Raw genomic sequence first — 12,627 nt, 5'->3', positions numbered from 1 at the left:
TGGATACCCTCATATCCCAGTCAAGTTAACACCTGTCTGTCCCTTGTTGTAGCACCTGAAAGAAAACTAGGTCATAATTCCCCCTAACATGAAAATACAATGACCTTTTCTCTAGGGAAGGTGAGATCCTTGAGTGATACTGATTTTTTTTTTTTTTTAAGATTTTATTTACTTGAGAGTTAGTTATAGACAGTGAAGAGGAGAGACACAGAGAAAGGTCTTCCATCCACTGGTTCACTTCCCAAATGGCCGTGGTGGCTAGAGCTGGGCCGATCCAAAACCAGGAGGCAGGAGCTTATTCCGGGTCTCCTACATATGTGCAGGGGCCCAAGTACTTGGGCCATCTTCTGCTTTCTTAGGCCATAGCAGGGGACTAGATTAGAAGAGAAAGCCAAGAATAGAACTGGTGCCCATATAGGATGCTGACACCAGCCCTGATACTCATTTTGATAATCCTGTAACTGAATAACCAGTAACTTATTGTTCCATAAAAATGGAAGAAATTGAAAGTATTTGCTTGAATATACATTTTATATGCTGAAATATTCATTAACAGTGAGGAGATAGCCATGCTAGTTCTAGTCTTGGTTTCTGTAACTGGTCATGTGGTCATGGCTGTTATTTAAAACCATCTTCTGCTACCTGTCCTGTGTTTTCTGTGCCGTCAGCAAGTACCTCAGTTAGTCATGGCTCTTAACATGGTGAAGTGAACAGAAAGGGTAGTTGGTAACACATTTAGTTATGATTTTTTGTCCTTTAAAAAAAGTTTTTTTAGACACAAAAATGTCTAATGCCTACTGGGCTAATTTGGATTCTTTGGAAATGAGGTGAAAGGAGGGGATGGTTCGCTGTTGGTTCTGCTTCGTGTGAGGCCCCCACTGTGGTTGTCTTCACTGGTGTGTTACAGCTGCGACCTGAGGCCTGCTCTGCCTTTCTCCACAGCTCCAGCCCTGCATAAATCCTTAAAATCTGCTTTAGTGTATTTTTATCCACATACCTACTCCTCTGTTGGACAGTTATTTTCAGTATCAGTAATGCTTTGAAGTCAGCGCAGTATATAGTTATAATGTTTTTGCTAAGTATGCCTTGATGGATAAGCACAACACAGACTAAACTGCTGTGCTAATCTTACTTTTATTTGGTATCTCTAGTAGTAATACAATGTCTATCTGTGTCAGTATTTTCTATTAAAATAACTTTTTTAAAGACTTATTTATGTATCTGAAAATCAGAGTTACAGAGAGAAGGGGAGAGAGAGGAGAGAGAGATAGAGAAAATTATAGAAAAAAATTACAGAAAATTGAAATGAATTCTCGCATCCGTGGCCATGTTACATAACCATTTTTCATTTCGTCCACTTGCTGACTATTATCTCTTTATATGTGTTTATCAATAAGCACACTAGAATAATTCATTTTTGTGTTTATTTCTGAATTATTCTGGAGAATGTAGCTTTCATGTAATGGAATACAACTTCCTGAGTGTGAAACCATCTTTCAAATGGTTACAGCAGAAACAGTGTCTTCACAAGATGTTATTAAAAGGCCACATTAAAAAAAAAAACCTCTGGATTGGAAGTGCATATTAATGATCCCAAGTTTTGTATGTGAATGTATGCTTTTTTTTTTTTTAATAAGTCTGCTTTTTTATTCTGTTATCTAGCTTTGACTCAAACTTGTAATTAAAGCTGTTGGGACAATCAGTCTTTGAGTTATTCCATAAATAAGCTAATTAATTATAATATCTTGGTAAAATTTTTATTCCTAATGGAGTGGTATGTTACTAAACATTAACTCTTCTTCTCTTTCTTACAGCTTTCCCATGGAAAAAAACAAATTTGAAATAAGGATTTTACAACGTGTGTTTTTATTTGTTTCTAGAAGACCCATTTGAGGACTTTTTTGGGAACCGAAGGGGTCCCCGAGGAAGCCGAAGCCGAGGCCCAGGCTCATTTTTCTCTGCCTTCAGTGGGTTTCCATCCTTCGGAAGTGGATTTCCTTCTTTTGATACAGGTATTGAATCCTTGGATTTATTTTCTGTCATCTGAACAGAAATTAGTGCTTAGAACAATTTTAGTTAAAGCATTCGTGTATTCCATTTGTTAGAGTAGTTTATGGACAATATGTTTTGCATGTATATATCTGTGTCTAATAACCTACATTTTCCTCCTGATCTTTCCAGGAATGTTATGTTTGGAAACCTGCTTCTGTTCTTACTATTAATGGCCAAAGTTTAATGAAATTCTTAAAAGGGGGCAATATGTATTTTGGGTCAAGTACAAAATAGTTCATTTGGATAATCTCAGTGAATTCCTTCATGTTCCTGACCTCTTGCAGTTAAAATTTCACGGGCAGTAGTGCCCTTGCTAGGTGTGTCCACCTGATGCATTCATGGTAGGATTCAGTGCTGGCCACAGCCTGGTTTTGTGAACCAGCCGGGCTAGCTCACTAGTGAGGTACTTAGCCATATGCCACTGGTACTAGTACATAACCTGTAGAAAGGCAGTTTATACATTAGGATAATGCACATATATCATAAAGTAATTGTATGTTTTACCTTTAATTTTTTAAAAAAAGATTTATTTATTTATTTGACAGGTAGATAAAGTTACAGATAGAGGGAAAGACAGAAAGGTCTGACATCCTCTGGTTCACTCCCCAAAAGGCTGCAAAGGCCAGAGCTGGGCTGATCCGAAGCCAGGAGCTGCTTCTGGGTTTCCCATGCAGGTGCCATGGTCCAAGCACTTGAACCATTTCCTGTCGCTTTCCCAGGCCATCAGCAGAGATTTGGATTGGAAGAGGAGCAGCCAGGGTGTGAACTGGCACCCATATGTGATGCTGGCGGCAGAAGCTGGGACTTAGCCTATTACTGCATAGCACCTGCCTCTCTTGCCACCTTTTAAAAATTTAACTATTTCTCTTAAAAGAGAAGCTATTTTTTTTTCTGTTTTATTTTAAGATGTTGATGCTAAGGATTGGCAGTGCTTATTATATATTATTTAGGCTGCCCAATTGTGATCCCCTTAAGTATTGTGTTAATAACACTCTAGGTGAATAGTCCACACAATTTGACTTCAGTTTTTGATGTACAGTTCCCTCATTTGTGCCTTGTAATATAATAACTATAGATTAGGAGGTATAAAAGCTGGTTAAAAAAACTTAAAACCGGCAATTTAAGAAATGAGTGGCTAGAGTGTGTGTGTATGTAGGGGAAGCTGTCCTCATTTATAGCCCCGGGCTCACTATGGAACTATACTGTCTAGCACAAATAAGCACTGGTCACTTGAGATGTGGCCAGTCCAAATGGAGATGTGTTAAAAGTGTGAAATACACACTAGATTTACAGAATCTAAACCACCTCAGGTTTTATGTTACAAACCGAAGATTTTTCATAATTGGATTGAATAGTAACATGAGCTACTAAAAATAATTTTCCTCCTATTTTGTGAGATAGCTTGAAATTTAAAGTTTGTATGTGGCTCACATTTCTTTCAGATATTGATAATCCTGGGTTGTAGCAGAGCTTAGGTGATTGAGTCATGTTCAGGTATATGCATTATTTCATTGTAAACGTTTTAGAAATAGGCCAACTTCTAAGTTTCTTATCCAAGATAAGTTTGCTCTGGTGTGCTTTGTAAAAATTTTCCTTAGTGTATATAGTGTGATAGTCATGTGGTTAAGTATGTTCATGTACTGTATTTCTATATTTTTTCAGATAATTACAGTATTGTTCTAAAATTGTTGTAGATTTTTCTGTTTGACATTTTTATCCCCTGTGGTCTCATTTCAAAGCCGGTTAGATTGGCTTAGCCATCCTGACATGAGAAGGTTCACTAGTACATTTTGAAGTAATTCTTGCTTCGGTAACTTTGATGTGTTGCTGCCTATCATCATTTTCTGCTTGCCTGCAGGATTTACTTCGTTTGGGTCCCTGGGTCATGGAGGCCTTACTTCATTCTCTTCCACGTCATTCGGTGGTAGTGGGATGGGCAACTTCAAGTCTGTATCAACTTCTACTAAAATAGTTAATGGCAGAAAAATCACTACAAAGAGGTACAGTGTTAACGTATTTCATGTTTTTAATAAGTAGCTATAATTTTTTTTAAGATTTATTTTATTTATTTGAAAGAGCTAGAGAGAGAGGTCTTCTGTCTGCTGGTTCACTCCCCAGATGGCCGCAACGGCCGGAGCTGTGCTGATCTGAAGGCAGGAGCCTGGAGCTTCTTCCGGGTCTCCCACGTGGGTACAGGGACTCAAGGACCTGGGCCATCCTCCACTGCTATCCCAGGTCATAGCGGAGAGCTGGATCAGAAGAGGAGTAGTCGGGACTAGAACCAGCGCCCATATGGGATGCGGGCGCTTCAGACCAGGGCTTTAACTCTGCGCCACAGCGCTGGCCTCCGGCATAATGTTTCATTGCCATGTTTACACATCCATGGTGAGAGTTATGGATGTGTGTGCCAGATAGGACGCCAGGAGAATCCTCCACTTACGTGTGTATTCATTAACTAGGGCGTTTCCTTCTTAACATCATTACTAGAATAATTTTAATTTTGAGTCATATTTGACATGTAATAGGTGACATCTTCTCAGTGTCGTTAATAAAATGGAAAAACTATGTAATAAAACCTGTATTTTGTAATCCTATCTCAGCATGTACTTAGTATCCAGTTTTATGGTATCTGAGACAATTTATTTTTGTCTGAATCTATTTTAGGAAAGATTAACTTTCAATAGACTAGCTTAAGCTGTGATTTTCAGACTAAAAATTATTTTCGTGTCTAAGAAATTTTTGTACTGTTCATATACACAGATAATATTTTCTTTACAAATATTCTCAATGAATTTTATTCTACAGAATTGTCGAGAATGGTCAAGAAAGAGTAGAAGTCGAAGAAGATGGCCAGTTAAAGTCCTTAACGATAAATGGTAAGGAGCAGCCGCTACGCTTGGATAACAAGTAATTCAACGCACGCATTTAACAGAAATGTTAAACTATAACAAGCACCATTTGAGGATTAACAGGAACATTTTTTTGAAGATTTCAAACGAACTCGACTTTCAGTATAATTGTACCTAATCTAAAGTATTTATAAACAGCTCATCGGAGCACCTATTTGTCATAGACTTTTGAGTTTATTGTTGGGACCACATAATAGGACCATTTTTTTTGTCTTTAAAATTGTTGTAAATCTCTGTATGCACTTTGCTTTTTTATTAAACGTTATCCAAGGTGAGCCGTGACTCTTCAGTAGTGGTAGGACAAGATTGTACACTAACACCAGCATGGATCTGCTTTTCCATTTTGTTTGAAATGTGAGCCAAGTAGTGTCAGCCTGCTGTGAAGTTAACATTGCCAGGATGAATCTTCTACAGAAATAATTTCAGTTTTTTCAGTATTTAGTAGTGAAAGATATTAATGCATTAATGGTAATACATTTCTGGTTTAATATAAATTAAGGATGTTTTCTAGTTGTGCATGAAAGCTGGTAATTTAGTAAGTTTTGACAATTGTTTAAATATGTAATGTTAAGCTTAGGTTCAAAAAAGTAAAGCTGGTAAACTGGGTCTTTTGTCATTTGCTTTTAAAAAAGAAAATAAATGCGAATGTGTTTGGTGCATTTTTTTGTGAGTGGGATCTGTAGCCTTCTTGTGTCTGTGTATGATTTTGTGCCTGGGCTTCTAGTGTCACTTTATTAGCATTTCAGCTGTTCACGAAGGTGGATGCCGAACTTAAGTTACATTTTTTTCAGTATATTTTGAGATTATGTGAAGACTTTCCTATTTATAAGTAATGATTTAGCAATTGGACTTTTTTGTAACATTTCTATGGGGGAGGGAAGAAACAGCTATGCAATTTGTTTGTTCTTACAAGTATGTTCTAGTTTTCTAGGGTATATGTAATGTAAGATCACGTGAGGACAATTCTGCATGGTAAAGTCATGGAATGATTTAGGTGTGAGCACAAATAAAGGTGTTTTGTTTTGTTTTGTTTTGTTTCAGTCTGTAAGATTGTTATTGGTGCTATTGCGTTGAATCCACCCCCTGCTGTTTTGCTGTTTTGTGGTTGCTGTAGGGCCATTTCCCAGCAAAAAAATTTTCATTAATGTTAGCTCAGTGGAAAGCGTATTGCTCATGATGGTACCATAGAGTCTGTAAGGCACTTCGTGTACTGTTACTGAAACCGAGTAGAATAAATCGAGAAATCTTAGAGAGCTTTACAAAAGGGGGAGGGGAGTAAGCGTTCAAGTATTTGAGGACAGTTGAAAGATGATAAGCTTACATTTGAAGATTTACTTGTAACGGCAGAAAGAGAGAGAGCTCTCCATCTACTTGTTCACTCCCATTTGTCTACAACAGCCAGAGATGGGCCTGTCCAAAACAGGGATTCCAGAGTTCTTCCTGGTCTCCCACATGGGGGACAGGAACCCACCTACTCAGGCCGTCATCCACTCCTCCTCATGTGCATTAAAAAGAAAATTACCTTTATTTTGCTCCTTCATTGACGGGAGTGCTGATTGTATTAAGTTATTAATAAAATGAAAGATTTACTTGTTGCTGTCAACTCTTGTTCCTTCGATTTCTGAACTCGGATCAAGTTCATTCCTGGAGAATTAAGTCCAGAGTGTATCTGCTTTGGAAAGTTAAATTGTTATGTGCATTGATACATTAGTCTATTAGGTAATGACTTGGAAGAATGGCTTTTAATTTCTGTTGCTGGATTTTGGTAAATTTGGTAGTCCCGTGTGTGTGTGTGTGTGTGTGTGTGTGTGTGATTTATTTATTTGAAAGGCAGAGTTAGAGACAGTTCCTCATCCACTGGGTCACTCCCCAAATGGCCACAGTAGCTGGGGCTGGGCCAGGTGGAATTGAGGAGCCAGGAGCTTCATCTGCATTTTCCACTTGGGTACCAGGGGCCTAATCACTTAGGCCATCTTCTGCTGCCTTCCCAAGCACATTAGCAGGGAGCTGGATTAGACTTGGAGCAACCAGGATTGGAAAATGGCACCCATATTGGATCTCAGCATTGCAAGCAGCAGTTTTACTCACTGTGCCACAATGCCAGCCCCTACATTTTAATTTTAAAGCTTTATTTACTTATTTGATAGAGTGATACAGAGCGAGAGAGAGGGGAGAAAGATCTTCGGTCCACTGATTTATACCCCGCAGCATCCAGGTGTGGGCCAGGCAGAAAGCAGGAGCCAGGGACTCCATCCAGGCACTCACTTGAGTGGCAGGCACCAAGGGCTTGTCCAGCATCTTCCTCTGCCTTCGCAGGTGCATTAGCAGGAAGCTGGATCAGAAGCAGAGCAGTCAGGACTCGAACCAGCACTCGGATGTGGGATGCCCACTCTCGAAGGCAGCAACATACCAATCGCCTCTTGTCACAGCACTGGTCCAAACTTAACCTTTCTTTCTTTCTTTCTTTTTTTTTTTTTTTTAAATGCTTCTCTGTAGCCTTGAGTCCCTTTGAGAATGGGAAACTGAATGCTTACTTAAAGGCTGTTTGTAAATAGATACTCTCAGATCCTCACAGTTCTGCCCAAGGACTCGGCCCTACTCTCTGCTGTCCGTCTTCTGTGCTTGGACTGTGCCCCACCTGCTTGCCTAGAGGATCTTCCTTCCTGAAGGAGCAGTCTGCACGTAAGATCTGTCCCTCTATCCCTCTGCTGGTTTCAGTTCAGTCATGGATTAGTCCTCACATTCCTCTCCCATCTGTAAAATGTAAACTCAGATTCCAAAGTTTCAAGGTGTGATTTTTGTGTGATTCATCTTTGGCTTTTTACCTTTTTTTTTTTTTTTTTTTTTTTGGAGGGTTTATTTATTTGAAAGGCAGAGTTAGAGATATCTTCTTTCCACTGGTTCATTTCCCAAATGGCCCCTCTGGCCAGAAGGCTAGGAGCCTGGAAACTCCACCTGGATCTTCCCTGTGGGTGACGGGCCCAAGCACTTGGGGCATCCTACACTGCTTTCCCAGGTGGGTTAGCGGGGAGCTGGATTAGCAAGTGGAGCAGGCAGGACCTGAACTGGCACTCCTGCCAAGATGCCAGTGTCACAGGTCACTCTGGCTTAAGCCACTATGCCACGATGCCAACCCTGGTTTTGTAGTTCTTCAAGGACAGAATTTAGAAATTTGTAGAGTAGCTTTACCATTGTTCAAGTTCTTCATAGACCTGTGTGGTACCTAGTCTGCTGAAGTATGTATTCCTTTATAGTAGGGTAAAGTTTGTAGGGTGATCATCTTCCTAGCTGATTAAAATTTGTTAATTATCTACTAAAGGTCGAAAGTTCCGGGTTATTCTCTCTTGATTACCTACTTGCTCCATTACTCTAAAAGGTTACTGATCTTAGTTTTCTTGTAAACATATGTTGTATAGTGTTTTCAGAGCATCCAGGATAATTAATGGATTTTATTATCTACACTATTTTTCATGGGCGATGTAATTTAGCTTTTGGCATACTCAGTAGAGTCAGGTAGTTTTTGAGGCACAAAAGGTCATTTCCAGGCAATTCGAATATTGGGAATTAGGAGGTGAAGAAGTCTTACAAAAGTCTTTAAAATATTCATGGGAAAATGGAATTAAGAAAATGCTGTGGATTGAGAAAAATTTTAGAACTTCTTGTGACTCGATGCCCTTAAAAAATACTCATTAGGTTCAAATACCTTTTGAAAACTTTTGAAGGTAATCGTATTTCTTCATTGGGAATTTTAATCTCATGCAAGTCCTCTGAAGTATGTTGTTTTCCCTACATTGGTTAAATTACTGAATTCTTTCTCCATTACCATTTATTGATCTCTTAAAATCAGTGTGATTTCTGCCATTTTTGCTTTAGGTATCTCCACTTTGGGATGCAAATCTAAAATTTGAATAGCTTAGGTTTGGTGACAGGGATGATGTCTAATTCTTGTTTCTAATCGCAGCACCTTTGAGTATGTATACCTAGTATTTAGTAACTTTGTGTACATCTTGATACTCAGGTTTGAACCAACAATTGAAATGCGACAGACCAAGGGATTTATTTTTGGCTATTGTAGTTAGTGTTCATAGAAGTTAGTAGGAGGGAATATCACAGACAGCATTCACAGAAATGTAGAAACCACTGTAACCACTGATTTCCAGAGATAAAAGCTAGCTTTTTTTGTATTGAAGTGAATTACTTATTATTTTGAAAGACCAGATGACAGGGAGACATTTATTCATTTGTTCACTTCCCAATCATAATAACCAGGCCAGGATGGGGCCAAGCTGAACCCAGTAGCTCCATCTGGTCTCCCATGTGGGTGGCTGGGTCCCAAGTATTTAGGCCATCATCTGCTCCCTCACAGGCACATTAGCAGGAAGCTGGATTGGAAGGAGAGACAGGACTTGATCCCAGGTACTCTGATCCCAGATGTGGGTATCTGAAGTGCTGGTCTAACCAGCTGTGCCACAACACTTGCCTCCAAAATTTTGAAGTCCTGTGTAGTATGACAGGTGATCTTATCACACCATCCAGCAGTTCATTCTGCGTTTTATGACCTACATGGGAACTTTGTACCCAGTGGAAACCTTGATTGGACTTTATCCCCTTTACTCCTACCCTGGCATTCTGAATAAAGAAGATTTCTGTCTTAGAGTAAAACCACACATAAGTGGAGACCATGGAAGTGCAAGATTTGTGTGTGTGTTTCATCGCCACATTATCCCAGCATGTGCACTTGCACCCTGTGTGTGCTGAGTAAATCCAGGGTGGCAATTACCCTTGCTCACTGCTGGCTGCAGAAATGCCTCAAGTGCTAACGTGGATTTTAGAGCAGTGAGCTGATCACCAACTTGACATCTGGTTTTGGAGGGCTTACGGAAGGAGCTGTGTCTTCACTTGGGCTGTTTCTCTCTCCTTTGGAGTCCCTGTTAGTAATTAAGGTAGTGCCAAATCTCACAGTCTGTTCATTAAGGTTTGCAAGTTATTGCAGACTAGCCTTTTCCTAATAGGATAGATTCTCCCAAATGTTCTTTCCTCCTCCTGCCAGCCAATTGCTGAGACTGATCTGACAGGGAATCACTTCAAGAACAGGGGTGAACAGGAGCCCTTTGTGAACGAGGCCTTGGTTCTGAAACATGACTGCAGAGATGGGGTGGGTGCCCTTTCCTGCCTTAGAGTGGATGCCTCAGTGCTGGGAGCTCTGCCTTCCAGGAGCATGTTGGGCTGTCTGATGCCCACTGAGAGCCCTGGCTTACTGCTGATCTGTGGGCTGGGGCATCGTGGTGAAACTACAGCTAGAGCAAGGGCTTTCGGAGTGGTGGTCAGCTTTTGTGGAGTTTGTAGGCTGCGGGACTTGTTTCTTAAACCTGTTACTCAGGCATCGAGAATACTGCTTATCAACCCTAATCCAAAGCGGATAACCTCTTCCCTGACACTTCCAGGGTGGTTTTGTGTAATGCCAGGCCTTTGATGACGTTGCATCCTGACCTGGAAAGAAGGTTTTTTCAACAAGTCCCTTTGACATTTCTTTCACTGTTTGTGAACAATGGGTCTTTACACAGGTGAACTCTGATACCATATTCAAGGTGAGTGGATGGTAAGGGAGTGTCTGGTAGGACAGAGTCCAGTGTTGTACAGAAGTTTGGGCCCTCGCAGCAGTCGCCCTTTAACACCAAGGATTTGAGTTGCCAGTTTAGTGGTCTGTGCACAGCCCATGGCTGCTAGGATGTTGTCGGGCCTGCCCTGAGTATCTTGTGGAGAATGGCAAAATGTGGATCTCCTTTTTTCATATAACATTTTGTGTCTGCATAGTCTTTTTTTTTTTTTTTTAAAGATTTATTTATTTGAAAGAGTTACACAGAGAGAAGGAGAGGTCTTCCATCTGCCAGTTCACTCCCCAGTTGGCTGCAGTGGCTGGAACTGTGCCAATCTAAAGCCAGAAGCTTCTTTCTGGGTCTCCCACAAAGTACAGTGGCCCAAGCACTTGGGCCATCTTCGACTGCTTTCCTAGTCCATAACAGAGCTGGATCAGAAGTGGAGCAGCCGGGACTGGACCTGGTGACCAAATGGGATGCCGGCACTGCAGGCAGTGGCTGTACCGGCTATGACGCAACGCTGTGCCCTCTTACATCTTCGTAGGCGTAGCGTCGGTGAATACCTGGGTTGAGAAATGTCTGCCTTTAGGGTTGATCATTCCTGCAGAGAGCGCACTGCCTTCAGCTGTGGTTGAGAGTGGCAGTGTCCTCATACTTGGGAATACCTTTAAACAACTAAAAAAAAAATTTTATTTAAAAATTACTTACATGAACAGGGAGCCAAACAAACATCTCCCATCCCTTCACTCAATGCCCAGATACAGCAGAGAGCTTTGAACACGATTCAGGCCTCCCTTGTGGGTGTCAGGAACCCAAGGACTGTCACTGTGTGGTCATCTCACCCCAGCAGCTCTGATGGGGTGATGGGGGATGGGGGAAGGCACTGATATCTCAAATGCCCAGCCCACAGTGCGCGTGTGGCCTACCGTGCCACAGTGCTGGCCCCAAGGCGTATTTTTACGAATCTCACGTTCTCTCCCCTTCCTTTTTCTTAGCGTGTGTAATGATATTGAGCATTTCTGTCTTACATCCCACTTGGGTGATTTTGGTACTTTACAGTGGGATTATGCTTTTGTTCCTGAGAGAGATTAATGCGTTTAAGATGAAAAAGTCTCTCTAGTTTTTAATAGGAAATTGCTGCTGAAATTTATCCATTGAATTTCCGGGACTTTTTGAAGTAATTCAGATTTTCATCTTTGCCCTCTGCTTTTTTTTTTTTTTTTTGGTGGGGGGGTGGGTGACCCTATGTGGCAATGCAGGATTGTCTTGAACTGTTTATTTTTGAGATTCTCTAAGGGTAGTCATACTCGAGCTGGCTTTGGTTTCCAGAGGGATTTGTCGTTTCTGTGGTTGGCCTTTTAGACTGAGCAGGCCTACAAAGTCATCTGTTTGTGGCACATTTTCTGTAGGGTGGGGGGAGGGAGGGCAGAGAAATGTTCTAATGATACAGATGCTTCTTGGACTGTGGTAGTTATGTCCCAATAAATGGAAATACTGTCAAGTCTAGATGTTCTTAACCCGCCTGTTGTGTACAACCCCCACCCTGGCATGGCGCACACGGCACGGTGGACATACTTTCCTTCTGACAGGAGCGTCTCGCGTGTCTACCCAGGGAAGGATCCAGACCTGAAATCCAAAGGGCAGCTTCTACTTAACACATGCTGCCTGGCTGTAGTCACGTAGTGCCTGGCGTGGTGTGATTAGGCTTCCTCTTATTGGTTGCCAGTGTAATACTTCAATTGGAAAATCGCCACTGTGTTGAGATCATGAGGTCTACCGTAAACTTGCTCATTTTTAAAATCTTCCAACCACTAGTTCATACTGTAGATGCCCCCAACAGCTGTGAGTGAGATGGCTGAAACTGGCTTATCACATGGGTGCTAGGGACCCAAATACTGTGCCTGCTGCTTCCTTAGCAGGGAGCTGGGATCAACTCCAGGCACAGCAGTGTGGCTGTGGGAATTCCAGGGGGCATCTTCCGTGCCAAATCTCCAAATACCTAGATTTTTTTTTAATAGATTTTCTTCCTTTTCTCATGGTTAACTGTGCTTCTGCAGAATGCTTATTTG

General features: G+C 41.1%; 1 protein-coding gene across 13 annotated transcripts in view; it reads left to right on the top strand.

Moving 5' to 3' along the window:
• DNAJB6 (DnaJ heat shock protein family (Hsp40) member B6) overlaps positions 1–12,627 on the top strand; it is an 82,100-nt gene that overhangs the window by 49,308 nt on the left and 20,165 nt on the right. For 9 of the 13 annotated variants that reach the window (XR_007923751.2, XR_011390274.1, XM_008263862.4 and 6 more), the window contains 3 exons: positions 1,881–2,012; positions 3,911–4,052; positions 4,858–4,928. Coding sequence is in view for 11 of the 13 variants with exons in the window: in XM_008263862.4 (XP_008262084.1) it covers positions 1,881–2,012; positions 3,911–4,052; positions 4,858–4,928 (345 nt within the window). In the remaining 2 variants the exon portion in view is untranslated. The remainder of the gene's footprint in view (positions 1–1,880; positions 2,013–3,910; positions 4,053–4,857; positions 4,929–12,627) is intronic. The other 4 variants (XM_051857051.2, XM_070077213.1, XM_070077214.1 and 1 more) reach the window with 1 other exon arrangement.

Source organism: Oryctolagus cuniculus, chromosome 7, assembly GCF_964237555.1.
Source record: "Oryctolagus cuniculus chromosome 7, mOryCun1.1, whole genome shotgun sequence".
NCBI lineage: Eukaryota > Metazoa > Chordata > Mammalia > Lagomorpha > Leporidae > Oryctolagus > Oryctolagus cuniculus.
Note: the sequence above shows the minus strand (reverse complement) of the source record. Positions and strands in the feature narration are given on the sequence as shown.